The 17,756-nt window shown below is 50.3% G+C and overlaps 1 protein-coding gene across 7 annotated transcripts in view; it reads left to right on the forward strand.

The window, feature by feature from the left end:
- Positions 1–17,756, forward strand: part of LOC100954750 (F-actin-monooxygenase MICAL2) — a 226,707-nt gene that overhangs the window by 102,998 nt on the left and 105,953 nt on the right. For all 7 annotated transcript variants that reach the window (XM_023516167.1, XM_023516250.1, XM_023516270.1 and 4 more), the window contains exons 8-15: positions 1,168–1,268; positions 5,650–5,907; positions 7,339–7,454; positions 8,282–8,408; positions 8,971–9,061; positions 10,714–10,861; positions 11,851–12,050; positions 12,433–12,539. In XM_023516167.1, coding sequence (XP_023371935.1) covers positions 1,168–1,268; positions 5,650–5,907; positions 7,339–7,454; positions 8,282–8,408; positions 8,971–9,061; positions 10,714–10,861; positions 11,851–12,050; positions 12,433–12,539 — 1,148 coding nt within the window. The remainder of the gene's footprint in view (positions 1–1,167; positions 1,269–5,649; positions 5,908–7,338; positions 7,455–8,281; positions 8,409–8,970; positions 9,062–10,713; positions 10,862–11,850; positions 12,051–12,432; positions 12,540–17,756) is intronic.

Consider the following 17,756-nt stretch of genomic DNA (forward strand, 5'->3'; position numbering starts at 1 on the left):
AAAAAAAAAAAAAAGTTTTAATCTTTCCTCCCAGCATATACTGTTTTTGAATGATTTAAGAGTTCTCCAACCCTCCTTCCCCTTCAAAAACTAAGAACACAAATACACCACCAAATATAAATTATGACAGGACATTGAGTGTGTTTTCCCACATGTTTCCAAGAGTTTCCTTTAAGCTCACTGTGGTTGTCACCTTTAGCCATTGTTTCACAGCGGGGCCCTCACACAGTGACAGCTGTGAATTTCCTCTGACTCTCCTGGGGGCCCTCTGCACTGATGGCTGTTTCCTATTTAGCTGTAATAAAGCTGTTTCTATGGTAACCCAGCACGCCTTGTGTTGAATGCTGGCTTGTCCCCCTGCCCTGTGTCTTTTCCTCTCTCCCTTCCAATAAGCTGAGGCGTCACCCTCAAACTTGCAGGTGACTCAGCCCACCTGGAGAACTGGTTAAAACACAGAATTCTGGCTCTGTCCCCAGGGTTTTGATTCCATAGGTCTGGGGTGGGGCCTTGATAATTTGCATTTCTAGTAAGCTCTCCATGGCTGCCGCTCTTGTTGGCCAGAGACCACCCTTTGAGAACCAGAGAGCTAAACGCCTGGCACAGCTTGGTTTTAAATGCAGAAAACTAGTTTGCAAAATGTTTTGCAGTTGGTGGAAAGTGCAGTAAAATACAACCTGGTCGCATAACCTGAGTTGTTCCTTGTTCCACCCCCACTTGGGTTTTTACATGTAAATAGGAAAATGGTAGAAAGATTCTTTCGCATAATCTTTGGAGAATTCTTGAAGCTCCAGGCAGCTGTGGGCACAGTGAACAGGACTTAGAGTCAGATCCCAGCCGTGTTGTTGCTTAGATGCCATAACCATGGCCGGCCCTTGGCCTTTCTGTAACAATTACCCAGCCCTACCTTAGAAATACGGGTCTATACTCCCTACACACATTGTGCATTTTAAAAGAAATGTCTTTATGGGACAATAAAAGCTAGCTGCTTGACTTGGGTACATTCCGGCACTTTATTTTCTCTTTTCTAGCATTGCATGTCTTAAAAACTTGTCTCACCTGAATATGCTGTGGATAAATAATGAGACCTGTAATGAGGCAAAGTACGGGTTCAGGGGCCCAGTTGGCACAAGCAAGAAATACTGAGTCCGCGAACGCTTCTCTTTTCAGGGATTGACCTCGAGAACATTGTTTACTATAAGGACTGCACCCACTATTTTGTCATGACAGCCAAGAAGCAGAGCCTGCTGGACAAAGGTGTCATCAAAAACGTACGTACCTCTTGGCTGGGGTTTCCCAGCTGTCTTTCCCTTTGTGACCCGGCTGGCTGCATCCGCAGTTGTGGGAGCAGTTTCCTACCAGAAACTGAGCAAAGGGAAAAGAGGGAAGGGACCCCCAGCCCACCACCTTCCCTTCCCTGAGGTTGTACGAGTGTTAGGTAAAGAAGTCCACATCAGTTCACGCAGAGAGGTCTCTGCAGAGGGTACCTGGTGGGGTTAACATACATCAGCTAAGCCCTTCCCTGCCCGAGACCCATTCAGCCCTGCCCTCCTCTGGGAGGTCACATGTCATTTGGAGGCAGGTAAAGCCTTTTTGTCCTAGTGGGACATAGAGATGCTTTCACCTGTGAATTTCATCCCTGTGAACCTTCATCATGGTATGGGGAGAAACTAGCTTTTCACACAGTCAGAAAGTCGCAAGCCACGTACTAACTCAAGATTGATAGGGTGAACCTCAGTTGTGTCATCTACAAAATGGGAAAGACAGTTTACTTCTGAAAGCGTTCTCAGAAGGAGCAGATAAAAACTTACCCACACTGGCTCGGCACCTGTGGCTCAAGCAGCTAAGGCGCCAGCCACATACACCTGAGCTGGCGGGTTTGAATCCAGCCTGGGCCCTCCAAACAACAATGATGGCGGCAACCAAGAAATAGCCGGGCGTTGTGGAGGGCACCTGTAGTCCCAGCTATTTGGCAGGCTAAGGCAAGAGGATCGCTTAAGCCCAGGAGTTGGAGGTTGCTGTGAGCTGTGATGGCACGGCACTCTACCCAGGGTGACAGCTTGAGGCTCTGTCTCAAAAAAACAAAAAAAATCCAAAACAAAACAAAAAAAACATACACACAACATACACATACATGTACACGTGCACACATACACACACGGCACCGAGCACAGTGCTGGCACGTGGTGGCTTTGTAGAGTCCCTCTGTAACTTCTCAGCCTTGTCTGGACACCTGCTTTTCTGTCCTGCTGGCTCCCCGGCTTCTAGTTCGGGGCTTTGCTTCTTCATGCTTCAACGTAGACAAGGCTGGAAAGAAGAAACACGCAGTGTGGGGGGCCCTGGCTGGAAGCATCTCTGGTCAGGTTTTCAGCCCTTCCAGAGCCCCTGCTATCACGGCCACTGTTGCTGCATCCTGGAGATAAGGATCGTGCAGCCCCAGGTCAGCCTGCTGCAGACGTGCGGCATGGAGACCATTCTTCACTGCTCATCAGAGAAGAATGCGGCTAGCTTCTCGCCTGCATGCGCTGGCAGCCAGTGGGCAACATTAGTAACCGGCCTTCCCCTGGGTGGCTCCACCTCAGCTCAGGTCTTTGTTGAGAGCCTGGCTTGTGAGTGGAGACAGTGGACATGGGCTGGGTGAAGCTGACAGGCACCCCCCACCCGCTATGGGCCATAGGCTTTGACATATGGTGCCCTCCTGCCAACTGGCCAGTCTGGGGGAGAGGGAGCCCCTTTTCCTTCTGCCCCACAAGCATCCCTCCCTCCCGAAGGCGCTGCCTATGTCAGAGGGTGCAAGGGCAGTGGGCACTTGGCAGAGGTGGGGCCGGGCAGGCAGGCGAAGTCTAATGGGTTTCATGTTTCATGTTACCCCAGCCTCCTGGGATGTGACGGTCTCCTCGGCCGTTCGCCAGGCAGTGACATGTTCTCATGAATACTTGGTTTCTTGGTAGTGCCAGAGCCCCTCCAGGCCCCTGGGTGTCCTCACCAAGTACTTTGCCTCTCCCTTAGAGGACTGAGGGGCATCCCCTGAGCTGGCACTGAAGGGTCTCGAGGTACAAAATAGGAACTCTCTTATAGAAAGTGGAGGCCTTAGGCTGGACATGGGGGAGCCTATTTGGACCAGAAGCGGTGGCCTGAGCTCCCAGCCACACTCTGTAGCATTTGCCTGGCCCATCTACTCTGAGCCACTTAAACTTACATTCTTCTCTTGCTACCCAAGAGAATGTCAAATCCTCTCCCTAAATGGGTCAGCATCTTCCTACAGGCGCAACAGAGGGTGCTGAGTGAATGTTTGTTGAATGACTGACTGACCTATGAATAAGAAGTTCCCCTTTCCTGCTTCCCATCTATTCCAGCTACTCTCTGGGTTTCTTTGAATGGTTGATGAAGGGGGAATAAAGTTTCTTCTCCAGAAACCAGAATACCTGCGGGCTCCTAGCTGTGTCTATGTTTCTGTTCACCACTGGGAGGATGACTCATCCCAGAGTCTTCCTGGGACCCTGCCTTTGCTGGCCACTCATGTATAGGCTGGGATTCCTGGGCCAGCAGGCCTGCTCTAGGCACAATGGGGGAAGCTTGGCTGCTTGATGGGTGAGGCAGGGGACAGGTGCCTGACCTGCGGCCTCCCACTGCTGTGCCCTCCAACCCCCATGTGGAGCATATGGGCATCACTCTGCCAACTTCAGCCTCTCCCCAGAGTAACATTTGGGGAGGCTGCTCTTCTCGTGCTCATTTTCACTGCTTCCCTCTCCACTGCCCACCTCTCTGTACCACAGGCCTGAGGTGAGTAGGCCCAGTTGCATTCCCATCCCTCCTCCGTTTTAATGCAGGATGACTCCTGGGCCTGCCTGCTTCACTTAGAACCCTGTTTCCTGTCTCTTTCCCCCACATTTGTCCCTCTCAACCTGATCTCACCCTGTCCCTGTGGTTCAGTGCCTCCTGCTGTCCACCCATTTGCCTGGGACCCCCTCAAAAGCCGCACAGGAGCCCCAGATCATATGGGCTCAGATCGAGGCCCAGCCAGAGGCCTGCCCCCTTTGCCAGTTCTCCACACTCCCAGGCAGGCCTCAACACCAGGCATTTTAATGTTACCCTTCAGGGATGTTGTTTTGAGGAGGGGTGTGTTGGAGACCTCCCACTCACTCATCCCCCATCTCTCGGCACACCTCCAGGGAGGGGAGGAGCCTCTGACTGTAGCAACAGGGATCAGAAAGAACACCAGGTAACAGGTCCCCTGTTCTGGACCCCAGGACCTGACAAAGGGCTCTGAGGCCAATGCTGGGCACAATGTGGGTGATATGGTTTGGATGCAATTTTAGAATTTCCAGAACAGGGTATTTGAAATCATGGCAATTCAGGAAATTGAGACAATAGGTGGCTGTGGATGAAACTATTCCTTTAAGACCTCTCAGTGGTGGTGCCTTGGGTGGATCTAGGCTGTGCTCCAGCTACACTATGTTTTGTGCCATCGTGAATTACTGGGGACAGGAATTGCGGTTCATGGAGCACTTCCCACATATAGGCAAGGAGTTAGAGATTTCACACATACAGTCTCATGCCATCCTCCTGAGCAGATTTTGTCAAGTAGATTTGGTGATAACCATTTTACAATTGAGAAAATGGAGACTCAGAAAAGTGAAATAACTTGCCCAAATTTGTAACTAACAAGCAGCAGAGGTAGAACCATTGCCATGGCGGACTCTAAAATCTGTATTCTCTGTTGAAATTCTTACATGGCACAGATCTTTTAGAATTTAGTGCCAGGAAAAATTGCCTCCCACCCCCAGGTATCTGTGATTTTTGTGTCACCTTTGAGAAAGGTGGTTTCTTTAGTTTCTTTAGCCACACAATGAGCAGCGTGGACTTGGGGTGCTCCGAATGTTCTTGCTTTCTTCAATCCCTGACGTCCTGGGCTTCATTGCCACTCTCCCTGCAGGATGGATTTCCTAGACCTCTGACCCAGGGTTCTCCACCTCCAGCAGGGCAGTACGACAGTCAACACCAAGACCAAAGCCAGGCTTTGAGCAGCCCTCGGTCTGTCAAGAAAAGAGGTCACTGATTCTGGAGAGAAAAATCCGAGTTCTGCTGAGTGCCTGTTTTCTTCTTGGTCTTGTTTGAACACTAAACACAGCGTATCTGGACCACATTAGCTTAGCTCAGTTCATTACAAAGTCGCACTTACCGATTTGCCCTTTATCTCTTAACTGTATTGGAAGTTGCCACGAGAACCAGCCATGGGAAATGTGCTCATTGCTTGCTCCAAAACCATTATCAAGGACACTGTTCATTACAACTCTCAGTGTTCTCTATTGAAATTCCTACATGAGACAGATCTTTTAGAATCTAGTGCCAGGAAAAAATTGCCTCCCCTGAGGAATTTCTATGCTTCCTTCTTTCTGATAAGGAAAGCCCTGTGACATATCACATTTCCCTTTTGCCCTGGATGCCGGGAAGCTCAACACTAAATTTGATGCTTAATCACACTCATGTTAACCCTCACAGCTGGCTTCCTCTGTTACGTTGGCTCCGATTTTCTGTTTTTGCTTTGATTAGCCTCACTGTACAGACCCATCCCAAGTCCTTTTGCCAAGTAGGTCTGCGCAGTAGCCCCAGGGAGGGCAGGTTGCCTCACCGTGTTTTTTTCTTCCCCAGGACTACATCGACACAGAGATGTTGCTGTGTGCGGAGAACGTGAACCAAGATAACCTGCTCTCCTATGCCCGGGAAGCTGCGGACTTCGCTACTAACTACAAGCTGCCATGCTTAGACTTTGCCAGGAACCACTACGGGCAGCCCGACGTGGCCATGTTTGACTTCACCTCCATGTACGCTTCAGAGAATGCAGCCCTGGTGCGGGAGCGGCAGGCACACCAGCTGCTTGTAGCCCTCGTGGGTGACAGCTTACTCGAGGTACTGCCTGTGCAGGGAGCCCCCTTCATTTCTGCTTCATTTCTGTGCAGGGAGCCCCCTTCATTTCCTCTGCTGCCTGAGGGCAGATACTACCTGCGTTTATGTTCTGGCAGGCAGGATCTGCCCTCATGCAGCAGGGGAAAGACAGGCTCTCAGGCAGGTGGCAGGACTCTGCCGAGCCCATCCTGGCCTCTGAGCCTGCCCTGCTAACTTCAGAGGATCCCTTTCTGCCAGTGTGTAGGTGGGAGAGCCTTCTCCTCCACCCCTGGTTCTTTTCACTGACTTCCTTGTTGAAGTACAAAGTTAGGCAGCCCTGGTCTGGACCACGAGGGCTGTTTTTCTCAGAGTGGGCAGGCCGTCAGCTGGCCCAAGGCTTCCTCCTCATGTGTGTGGCCCTTTGTGTCCTATTGACCAGAAAATTATGTAAAATGCAAAAGAAGTGTGTAGACCCTGAAGTCCAGAAAATCTGCAAGTGCAAGGACTCTTAGATTAAATATTTTCAGAAGGGATAGATTTGTATCCTTAACGCATTAAGCACTGATCAAAGATGTTAATGTATTTATCCCAAGTTAAAAGACAAATTCCAAACCCTACTTACACTGGAAGTTAGTTAGCACTTAGCAATGAACTAGCCTTTGGGCACTGTTTTGCATGGACTGGAAGGGAAACTCCTTGGTGAGGCATTCAGCACCCTCCCTGCTCTGCAAAGCTTGGCTCCTCCCTCCACACTCCTGTGCTCTATGTTACACCCAAACCAGGTGGCTATTCTTCCTTCGGGCTCCTGCATTTTCCAGCCACCGTGCCTTTGTTCACACTATTCTTTAATGGATTAAGGTCAGAATGCTATCCATTGTTCGAAACTGGTTAAATGCAGCTCTCTCTTTTTTCCCTTGTAACAGGGTCTTGCTCTGTTGCCCAGGTGTGCAGTGGCCTGATCATAACTCACTACAGCCCCAAACTCCTGGGCTTAAGTGATTCCCCTGCCTCAGCCTCCCTAGTAGCTGAGACTACAGGTACCACCACAATACCTGGCTAATTTTTCTCTTTTTTATAGAGACAAGGTCTACTGTGTTGCTCAGGCTGTTCTTAAATTCCTGGCCTTACTCGATCCTCCCACCTTGGCCTCCCAAAGTGCTGGGATTGCAGGTGTGAACAACTGCTCCTGACCCGTGGGCTCTTCTATCTAACTTCCATCTCCCTCTCCCAGGATGGGAGCCTAGAATAGTCTTGTGGTACCTATGTCATGACACCCTTTACATTTGGCTTTGTGCTACAGCTGTTTGAGCTTATGGTGAATACTTGTAGCTAGCAAGATTCCTGCCCTATCACTTCTCTGTCCCTCCAGTGCCTGGCATAGGCCTGGCCATCAGTGTGTGCTGGGAACAGTGGGAGATCATAGAATCATAGAGTTTTGCACATTTTCTTTCGTAGCCATTTTGGCCCATGGGCACAGGGTGTGCCCGTGGCTTCCTGGCAGCCTTTGACACGGCATGGATGGTGAAGAGCTGGAGCCAGGGTTGCTCTCCCCTGGACCTGCTGGCTGAGAGGTGAGTTCTGACTACAGGGCTCCTACCTGGGCAGGGCCATGTCAAAGGCTCAGGCAGGAGAAAGGATAAGATCACCTGTCAGGTGACCAGGTGACTCTTGGATATTCCTAGAGCTTCTGCCCCTCCAGTCTGCCTTCCCTTGTGTGGCCTAATTCGATCACCAGGGTCTCCAAGGACAATTTCTTCATCACAACCCCCTTCTCCAATCCCGCTCTCAGGCCCCAGATGCCAGAGAAGCCTTTGTATGGGGGCGGCTTGAGATGGGGCTCCCCAACATTGCTTACTCACTCAGGAGCCAGAGGTTTTAAGGAAGTCTTCCAAGGCAGGGCTGAGTGTCCTGCCCTGAATGGCAGTTGAGTTCTCTGACCTCCCAGGCCTCTCCCTCTGCTGAGATCCTGGGCTTCCTCCCAGACCCCTGCTGCTGGCCACGTGCCTGTGACAACTGATAGGTGAAGACGTCAGAGCTGGCGGATGGCAGCAGCCCTCGGACAGTTTTGGGTGTAGAGGCCTGTGGTCATGGGGAAAGGCTACAGGAGGCAGCATGACTCCTTGTGGTTACAGGCAAACCATTGGTCATGCCACCAGCCCTGCACCCCTGTCTCAGCCAGGGCAGGAGGCCTGCATTCCCACCACTAAGAAACCCCCTCCTCTCAGCTCCTTTGACCATGCCCCAACTTTGCAGATCTGAAGAACCACAAGTGTCAGCCATCTCAGGGAAGGGTTTATACAAACACATCCAAGAAGCCCTTGAACCTGGGCAATGGGAGTGAGGGGAGGCTGAGGCCTGAGATGGCAAGGCCTGACCTCTGGGCTCTGCCTCCCTCCAGAGAAAGTCTTTACCGGCTGTTACCTCAGACGACCCCAGAGAACATCAACAAGAACTTTGAGCAGTACACGCTGGACCCAGGGACCCGGTACCCAAACCTCAACTCAAACTGTGTCAGGCCCCACCAGGCAAGTCCACCTCCAGGCGCTGTCTGGGTCACTGTGCTCTGAACGGTAGGAAGGGGGTCATATCACATAAATTCTGGCTAATTCCCGGGACTGAGGGCAGGACCAGTTCTTCTCCCCGGTACAGGCAGCATTCTTCATTGCCCTCAGGGGATAACTAGAGCTCCTGGGGATAAATCTGTGCACATATTTTCATGTGTCAATTTGTCACTGTGCATATGCCTTGCTGATCAAACCTCTCTCAAATAATCTACTCAGCCAAGCCTTCCCTCTCCTCTCCTGGAGATCATTTTTTTCTCCCACTGACTCAGAGCCCTCAAACCCCCAGTGTTGTTGGTCAATAGAATTAGAGAAAGGTGTGAAGTTTAAAATTGAGCCAATTACACACACACAAATTAGTCACATACATTCACTCTTGGCTCTCCACGTTTGGGTGGGTGGTGAGGTCCTTCTCTCTATGACTTGTGCCCTTAGCAAGGGAGAAAGGTGACCGGTACTGAGTTTAGAGGCCCTGAGGCAAGGATCTGGGGGAACTAATAGATAAGCATGTCTCTCTTGCTCGTAGGTAAAGCATTTATTCATCACGAAGGAGCTGGACCACTGCCCTCTCCAGAGACAGGGTTCCTTGAGGAGATCCATCAGCCTCTCCAGGAGGGGTAAGTGGCCTTCCTGGGCCCTGGCCAGGTGGCGAGGGGGTGCTTTGCAGGGAGGAGGCCTGCCCAGTGGTGGCTGTCATGACACAGGCTCTACAGCCAGCCCTGCTCTGCTCTTGCCGTCCCCTCCCCTCCCCTTCCCTTCCCTTTTGCTTTGAAGGAGATGATTTCCTCCTTGTCTGAAAGTGACTTAAATACAGGTGGCTGTAAAGTTCTTGTGTGATTTTAAATTGCACATGAACTTTATGGTCACTTTTTTTTTTGAGACAGAGTCTCACTATGTTGACCTCAGTAGAGTGCTGTGGCATCACAGCTCATAGCAAACTCTTGGACTTAAGTGATTCTCTTTCCTTAGCCTCCCAAGTAGCTCGGTCTACAGGTACCCACCACAGGCCCAGCTATTTTTTGTTGCAGTTGTCATTGTTGTTTACCAGGCCCAGGTTGGGTTTGAACCCGCCAGCCTTGGTGTATGTGGCCGGCACCCTACCCACTGAGCTATGGGCACCAAGCCTTGGCCACCTTTTATAACATGTTATAACTTTATTCTTATGAGCCTCTATTTTCAGCTGTACAGTTTTATAAAGTTATAATTCTTATTATAACCAGCTAAGTTTGAGAGTTTAGGAGAGCTTGGGCAGGGAGTTCTCCTCTCTGCACTCCAGTTTCCTCTTCTGTGAGACTAAGATAACAACGGCCCAGGGAGTCACTGTGAGGACTGATGGAGTTAATACCTGCTGAGAGCTCAGCACAGCAAAGGTGAACCAGCCAGTTCCTTCGGTGGGACTTGTTTTCATTTCACTGATATTTTTAGGATGGCCGTCTTGTTTTCCCAACTGGATAACAAGCTTCATGTATGCCACTCTTCAGCTGACCCTCCTGGGCCCAGTGCTCAGCAGCAGGGGGAGAGAATGGCTAGCGAGTAACCCCCAGGCACCCTGATCTGCTCAGGGCCCTGCCCTGCCTACAGACCCCTCTGGCCCCTGCCCCCATCCAGCCCTGGCGTCCTCCCCTCCCCCAGGCATGCTCAGCTGTGCTCCTCCCTGCCCCCACACCCCGTATGCCCTTCCACTACACGTGTAATACACCATCTCAGGGCCACACAGACATGGCAGGGTTTCCTAGATTCTTTACCACTGCACAGTCCTTTCTGTCTTCCTAGAATGATGAATTCCTAGACACTTCAAAAACCAGCTCAAACCCCTCCCGCTCTCTGTCACTATTTCGGAGAGCTCTCCTGAGGGACAAACCCAGGCAAAGCTGCTTGCATGCTCTCACGGCACCCTGTTTTCCGCTCCATTGCAGCACCGTGTCATCATCTCCCCCGTCTCTGTCTGACCTCCCCGCTAGATGAGCGTGTTGTCGCAGAGTCTGTGCTCCTAGTGTCTCACCGGGAGCCTGGCCACAGCAGCTGTAGGGACTCTGCTACCAGAGACCATGCTTCCTGTCCAAGCATCCTGCGCTCCCACACCCCTCTCCACCCCGCCCCCAGGCGGCAGCACTTGGGGACTGTACCCACACCAATAGCTCCTGTGCTGGCCCCTCACCTGGCTGCCACTTCTCTTGGTCCCCAGCCATGACAGCAGTGGGGGGGAATCCCCAGGATGAGCTCCCTGAGATTTCCCCAGAGCCTCACCGCCTGCCTCCCCTTCCTGCAGAGTCAGACATCCGGCCCAACAAGCTCTTAACCTGGTGCCAGCAGCAGACCGAGGGCTACCAGCATGTCAATGTCACCGATCTGACCACATCCTGGCGCAGCGGCCTGGCCCTCTGTGCCATCATCCACCACTTCCGGCCTGAGCTGATGTGAGTCTGGGGCTCACGTGGACCCCAGAGATGGGAGATGCCAAGGCTGCTCCACTGGGTGCAGGATCTTCACGGACTTGGTTCAATATTGCTCTTCCCATGATTTAGACTTGAGTGTTTTTCTTAAATTTGTTCTTTCCTCGTTGCACTGATTACTCTGTCAGCAAAGTTTGGCCTGTGCTGTTCATACGTGAGGGTAAAAATTGGCTCAGGCGTGGTGATTGCACTCTCCAGTCCCTCCAGTGGCCACACTCTGGAAATCTGAGCATTTGTACTTTGGAGCTCTGTCCTCCGATGGGCAAGACCTAATTCTGGAGACTGGTTGGAGGGTTTTACAGAATTAAAATCCATGAGCTGTGAGCCCTTGGGCAAGCCTGGTACCTTCCCTGAGCTTTAGATTCTTCCATCTATAGACTGGGAATTATATCAAGGCTATAGGACGATCAGATTATGTTAGTGGAAACACATCATCACGTGCAAAACACACAATGTATTTATATTTACATCAACAGCAGTATAGCCTCACACCCATGTGTAAACCCACCAAAAAGACAGGAAACTTAGCAAAGGGTTATTGCTTTGTGCCTTGAGGAAGTGAGGTTGCCTTGAGAAGGGGATGGGATATGACATATAGAACCTGATTTTCCTTACAACATACCCATGTTACTTTTGTAATTTAAAAAATATACAAGGGAAATATTGAAACGTAAAGTAGCCCCTACATTTTCCAAAGAGATTTCAGTTGTTTTATGATGGTTTCTGGCCCGCAGCACTGATACTATCATGGTCCCCGATTTGATCACTCCTTGAGTGAAAGGATGGGGTTAGCACCTTCTGTTCCAGGGTGAGAATTGGGGACAGGGGCTGGGGTTGCTGCTCTTTTGCCCTCCCCCACCCCTGCTGATGGCAGGGTGTCACTTCGCAGCACTCACCTTGTCCCATCCCCACCTCCTCTCCCTGAATTTCTCTACTTGGTTTGGATTTTCTAGCAACTTCGACTCTTTGAATGAAGATGACGCTGTGGAGAACAACCAGCTGGCATTTGATGTGGCTGAGCGTGAGTTTGGGATCCCTCCAGTGACCACAGGCAAAGAGATGGCATCAGCACAGGAGCCAGACAAGCTCGGCATGGTCATGTACCTGTCCAAGTTCTACGAGCTCTTCCGGGGCACCCCGCTGAGGCCTGTGGGTAAGGACCTGTGTGGAGGCTTTGCTCAGCCCCTTGAGCCGTCTCTGTCCTTGTACCCAAGCCTGACTATACCTCACACTGCTGTCCTCTGTTCTGGGGCAAAGTAGTGACCCCACTCACTCAGACCCCAGCCCCTTGAGCCATCTCTGTCCTTGTGCCCAAGCCTGCCCATACCTCACACCGCTGTCCTCTGTTCTGGGGCAAAGTAGTGACCCCACTCACCCAGACCCTGCATGTTTAAGGGCATCTGTGTGCCGTTTATATCTTTAGCTTGGGGTGAGGGAATTATTTTAGAGAGAGCTTGTGACAAGGACAGCCTCTGTTATAACATTCCTCCTGGGCCCAGGATCTAAATCTCCGTTGTGGTGTTATTTCCCAACAGATGTTTGGCGCAGAAACTATGGAGACAATGCTGACCTCAGCTTGGCTAAATCATCCATTTCTAATAACTATCTCAACCTCACATTTCCAAGGAAGAGGACCCCACGAGTACGTTTCGGCCTGCTTTTTGTTTTATTTCTCTTTGCATGTACATGGGGCCTGAGGAACAGAGAATTGCACATTCTCAGTCTGTTTCTGCTGAGAAGTTACACAGAGCAAGTGCTCCCCAAAGATGTGAGGAAAACTCGGTGTAGCATCACCATGGTGACAGGAAGGGTGTGGCAGGGAGCTGAGAGGAGCACTGGTGAATATTTCTAAAAGTGAATCAGAACAGCCCTGCCTCCTGCGGGACAGGAATGAGAGGAGTCCTTGCGTGGCTAAGCAGTTTAGACGAGAAACACGTGACTGTCAGTTTCCTGGTGGAAGTGTGTGGTGACAATGCTGCCTTTACACATCTGCTTCATTGGTTTCATTCATTCATTCGTTCATTCATTCAATAATGTTTGTTGAGTTCTATCTACTATATGCCAACTTCAGGGCCATACTTTTTGTTTATGATGCAGGGAGCAAATATGCAGAAGTAAATAATATACGGACCTCGCTTTTGAAGAGCTTGGAGCCTAATAGAAATGTTCCCAAACTTTCTCAACTCGTGGCACCCTTAGTGTCTCTGTAATTCTTTCGATGGTGCCCCTAGATCAAAAGAAATCCCTCACAGTTCCATGTATTAAGTAGTTAAGCCCAAATAACTTAGTAGGAGCATTTTTCAAGGTGTCAGGCGGACATCATTGTGTTTCCGTAGACAACTTAAAATATCCGGTGGCAGCTCTGTGAGTTTACCACAGTGCCACAAGGTGCCTTGGTACGCAGTTTGGGAATCACATGCCTTGTGAGCAATTACCGTTTTATTTGAATGACAGCATCTCGGGGGAGGTGTCGTGCAAGTTTTCTTGCTGAATGTGCTTGATTTGCAGATAAAAATGGAGGCCTAGAGAGGCTGGGTGCCTGGGTCAAAGTCACTCACTGCTTAGTTGTACTGTATTGCTGTGCCCCCCCACTCATGCTTCCTTCACCACTAATTTGTCTGTTCATTAAAACTCATTTATCATGTACGCAGTGAGAGGGCGTGCAGAAGTGATGTGAAGCCTGACCTTAGAGGCCAGTTGGGGAGATTAGATACCAAAAAGATAGGAGACTGAGGACCAAGGGTTAGGGCCTTGGGGACAAGAGAATTTGAGGGGCTCTCAGGGGCAGAGCAGCCAGGAAAGAAGATAGAAACAGGGCAGTTGGGGGGGGGCGGGGGGGGGACATCAAGAGCCCTGGGAGCAGAGTGGTTCTGTAGGATGGTCCTGGAAGACAGTGCCAGCTTTTCACTGGGGGGGTCAGCCAGGGCAAGGGCTGAACAAAGGCTATGGGGTGTGGATTAGCTGGGGCAGGAGCAAATATCAGCATTCTGGGCCTGGCAAGGGAGTTTCTAGGGTGGTCTGTGGGAGCAGAGGAGAATAAATGGGTCGAGGAAAATGGGGCCAGGGTGACGCCGTTGGCTGACTCAGAGCAGGGTACTTGTGAGTACCCACCCAGAGCTTGCCTTTCCTCTCCAGGACAGCAGGGCTTCTCCACCGACATGCAGTGGGCTGGAGGCCTCTGCAGGTCTCTGAGTCTCTTAAGGGGCTCAGTCCCTCCCCCCCAACTGATGCTTCCTGGTGCTGCCTGCCCCTCTGCCCAGGGTGGGGAAGGGCTGCCTGGCCTCCTCCTTCTCCCAGGGCTATGTGAGCAATGGTCACTTTTTCCACTGAGGGCTGCACTCCCTGCTCCCTGGAATGTGGCAGTGGCTGTTTGCTAACTCTGGGAGCAGGATACATCATGCCTCTCCCCCTCTTGCCCTTATGGGAAGGGATGGGGCCGAGCTGGGCAAAGCTGTGCAGCAGAGCAGTTGAAATAACGAGCTGTACCTGGCCACTCTCCTCCTCTGCCCCCCAAACTGCCCCACCCTAAAGGCTGTACATGGGGACTACACTTCCCAGCCTGTCCTACTGAGTGGTAGTGCTGTCTGCTGGAGACCAATAGTCAGCTTCCTCAACCCCCAGCCCAGCCATTTCTCTACTGAAGCCCGAGGACCCATGTTTTGGGCATCTCTGCCCCAAGCAAGCCAGTGCATGCAAAGGTTTGTTAGTTAAGTTCATGAACTTGCCGCTGTGCCCCTACATTGGCAGCAGAGTACAAACAGCTCAGCAAGGGATCGTGACTTCAGTGTATCAGTGTCTCATCATGTCAACATGTGGCAGTGGTGTCTTGCTGAGTGACAGTCATTATTGTCACATGTTTTGTGTGCTGTCCCGAGAATGTTGGAGCTTGAATTAGAGCAACAAATGAACACTTATAAGTTTCTTGTTCAACTTGGAAAGAGTGGAGGTGAAAGCAGGGACATGTTAGTCTACGTTTATGGAGATAATGCCTTGAAGAAAATGGCAGTGTACAAATAGATCAAATGTTTTTCCAAGTGGAGAGAAAATATTACTGATGAAGAGAGGTCAGGTAGCCAGTAATGAGCAGAACTGATGAAAAAATTGCAAAATTTTATTGAACTGTGTGTTAATATCATCAGCTTGACTGAGAAGCATAGGAGACCAAATAAACATTGATAGAGAAACAACAGTTAGAAAAATCTTAATTGAAAATCTTGACCAACAACTCATGGCTTTTCCATCACAACAATGCACTGACTATCACAGCACTGTCTATAAGGGAGTTTTTAGCCAGTAAACAAATAACTGTATTGGAAGACCCTTCCTACTCACCTGATCTGGCCTAACTTTTTTCTTTACCCAAAGATAAAGGAAATATTGAAAGGAAGACATTTTGATGACATTCAGGACATCAAGCGTAATACCTTGATGGCTATTCCAGAAAAAGAGTTCCAAAATTACTTTAAAAGGTAGACCAGGCACTGGTGTGAGTGCACCGCTTCTCCAAGGGAGCACTTCAAAGGTGACTTATAGTAATATTCAGCAGTGAGCTGTATAGCACTTTTTCTAAGATGAGTTCATGAATTATCAGGCCTTGTGGCCACCTTTTTCATTCACCCTGTTTCTCTCATTACTCCGCCCCACAGAGGGAGCTGGAGAGGGTTTTTTCAACCTTTCACTTACCACACCTCTGTTTATAGAGTGATGGAATTGAAACAGCCCAGCCAGCACTAGCTCAAGAGGTGGGGACCGTCAAAAGCCAGGAGTTGGCAGGGGCAGCCAGGCCCTCTAAGGGCCTACTAGAGAATGCTTGGAGATCTAGAGGGCTCTACCCAGCCCAAACCTGGCCTATCTTGAACCACGTCCAGCCTTGTCCAGGGTGTGTCCCTTGGCTGCCATCTTGAGAGAGGTTAAGGCCCACGTCTCTAATCCCTCCCACAGCCTCACTTTAGACAAGTTAATATCTAAACTTTGCCCTACTGTTTGGCTAGACTGAGAGATTTGGTCATTGAGCTAAGTGCCTAGAACAGGCATTATTTGTCCTTCTCTCCTCAAAATAAGTGCTTCCTCTAGGTAAGTGGGTACGTTAGTAATGCCAGTGGGTCACACTTGGCCTGGTCATCCCTGAAATACCTTAGCATACTGTCTACCACCCAATGCCAGCACTGTGATTAGGATCACACAAAAGGTGCCTTCTGTCTAACCTACCACATGTTGGCATCTTGTATCTGGATACTTTTTTGATTTGGGGAAACTGTGTGATATTCTTTGGACTAACCATTTCCCATAAACAAAGAGTGCAGAGTCCACCCAGTCTGGTCCGGTACTGACACAGAAAGTGTCTGTGCACAAGACTCAGAAATACACACACACGCCCAGGTCTGTACGTAGAGGCTGCATGACAGTTACACCAGGAGGATGACAGACAGCCCTCAGTGCCCTTGCCCAGGGGCCCTTATGGCATGACGATACAGATGAGGCCATGTCTGTAGGATTCTATACCATACCCACACACAGTATCTGGGCATACAGGGGCATCTGTAGTTGAAATTCCTCCATGCCCCTTCCTAACCTCCTCTCCAACTTCCAGAGGAACATCTTAACGTGGGGACTGAGCAGCACACATTTGTCTACAACGTGGCCTCTTAATCTGAAGATGGCTCATTGGGTCTCTGCCGAGCTAAGTTTAACATAACAATCTCTCTCCTTCCTGGTCTTCACTGTTGGGGTTAAAATCTTCTCCCCCTCACTAATCTTATCTTCTTGATAACATCCAAATCTCAGCAATAGTTATCAACTTCAAGCAAAATTAAAGACTTTTTCTCCCTCAAGGATCTTGTTTACTTTTAGAGGGAGTGACTTTCCCAGCCCACCATGCCGGTGGGCCTTTGGGAGGATGAGCTTTGAAGACTGGGCGGCCCATACCTAGGCAAAGGAGAAGAGCTTAGGGGTTGTCTTTTCCTCCTAACAGCCCCTTGGTTGGCTTCTGCGACCATCTGTCTGTGATCCTGATCAGCATCTAAGCCCCTCCTGGTGTGTGACAGCTCCTGGTGTTACTGTGCATACAGGTAACACCTGCACACGCGTCCTTGGCCTCTGTCAATCCCACATGCATATGCACTTGCACACATATTCACGTCCACAGCATCTCTCTCTATACTTCTAGACCTGCCACACTTGGGCAATTCCTATATTATGACCACTACAGTAACTGCACGTGTTACTTTATATACATGTGCAGGATGCCTTATTTTGTCCCATGCCGAGCCCACTTCTTGGGAAACAACACAAAAGTTGTCTCTTATCCCAGAAAGTCAGGCAGGTGGCCCCAGGATTTATCCTGCTCAGCCACGCCCTTCTCCACCAGCATGGGTCCCTGGAGGAGTGGAGCTCACAGAGTATGGCTCACCTGTGTCCACATCTGGTCTTAGTGGCCCAGGTCCCTTCCCCAGGCCCCATTATTGAGCTTCCCACACAAACACTTTACAAAGAGCTATAACCAGTTCCACCAACAACTGAGACTTGTTGTCTCAGTAAGTGACTCTGTGCAAAGAGCAACCACCCCCCTTGCGAGTTCATTACCAAGGCCAGGGGGCATTATGTAACCAAGTGCCCCTCTGTCCATTCATTCAGCAACTGTTTATTCAGCATTATTTTGCACTGCCTTCTCTTCTCAGTGCTGGGAATTGAGCAGTGAACGAGGACACTGCCCAGCATGCTTCCCTTCTACTGAGACTTAGAAGTTCTTCTCTCCCCTGCCGCAGCTTCTCTCCCAGATCCACCCACCCAGCAGCCAAAGCTCTCCACTAGGTCTCTGGGACTTCTCAACTCAGGGGTGTGAAAATGTCTTAGGAGGGTC

Source organism: Otolemur garnettii, unplaced genomic scaffold, assembly GCF_000181295.1.
Source record: "Otolemur garnettii isolate 467f Iridium unplaced genomic scaffold, OtoGar3 scaffold00001, whole genome shotgun sequence".
NCBI lineage: Eukaryota > Metazoa > Chordata > Mammalia > Primates > Galagidae > Otolemur > Otolemur garnettii.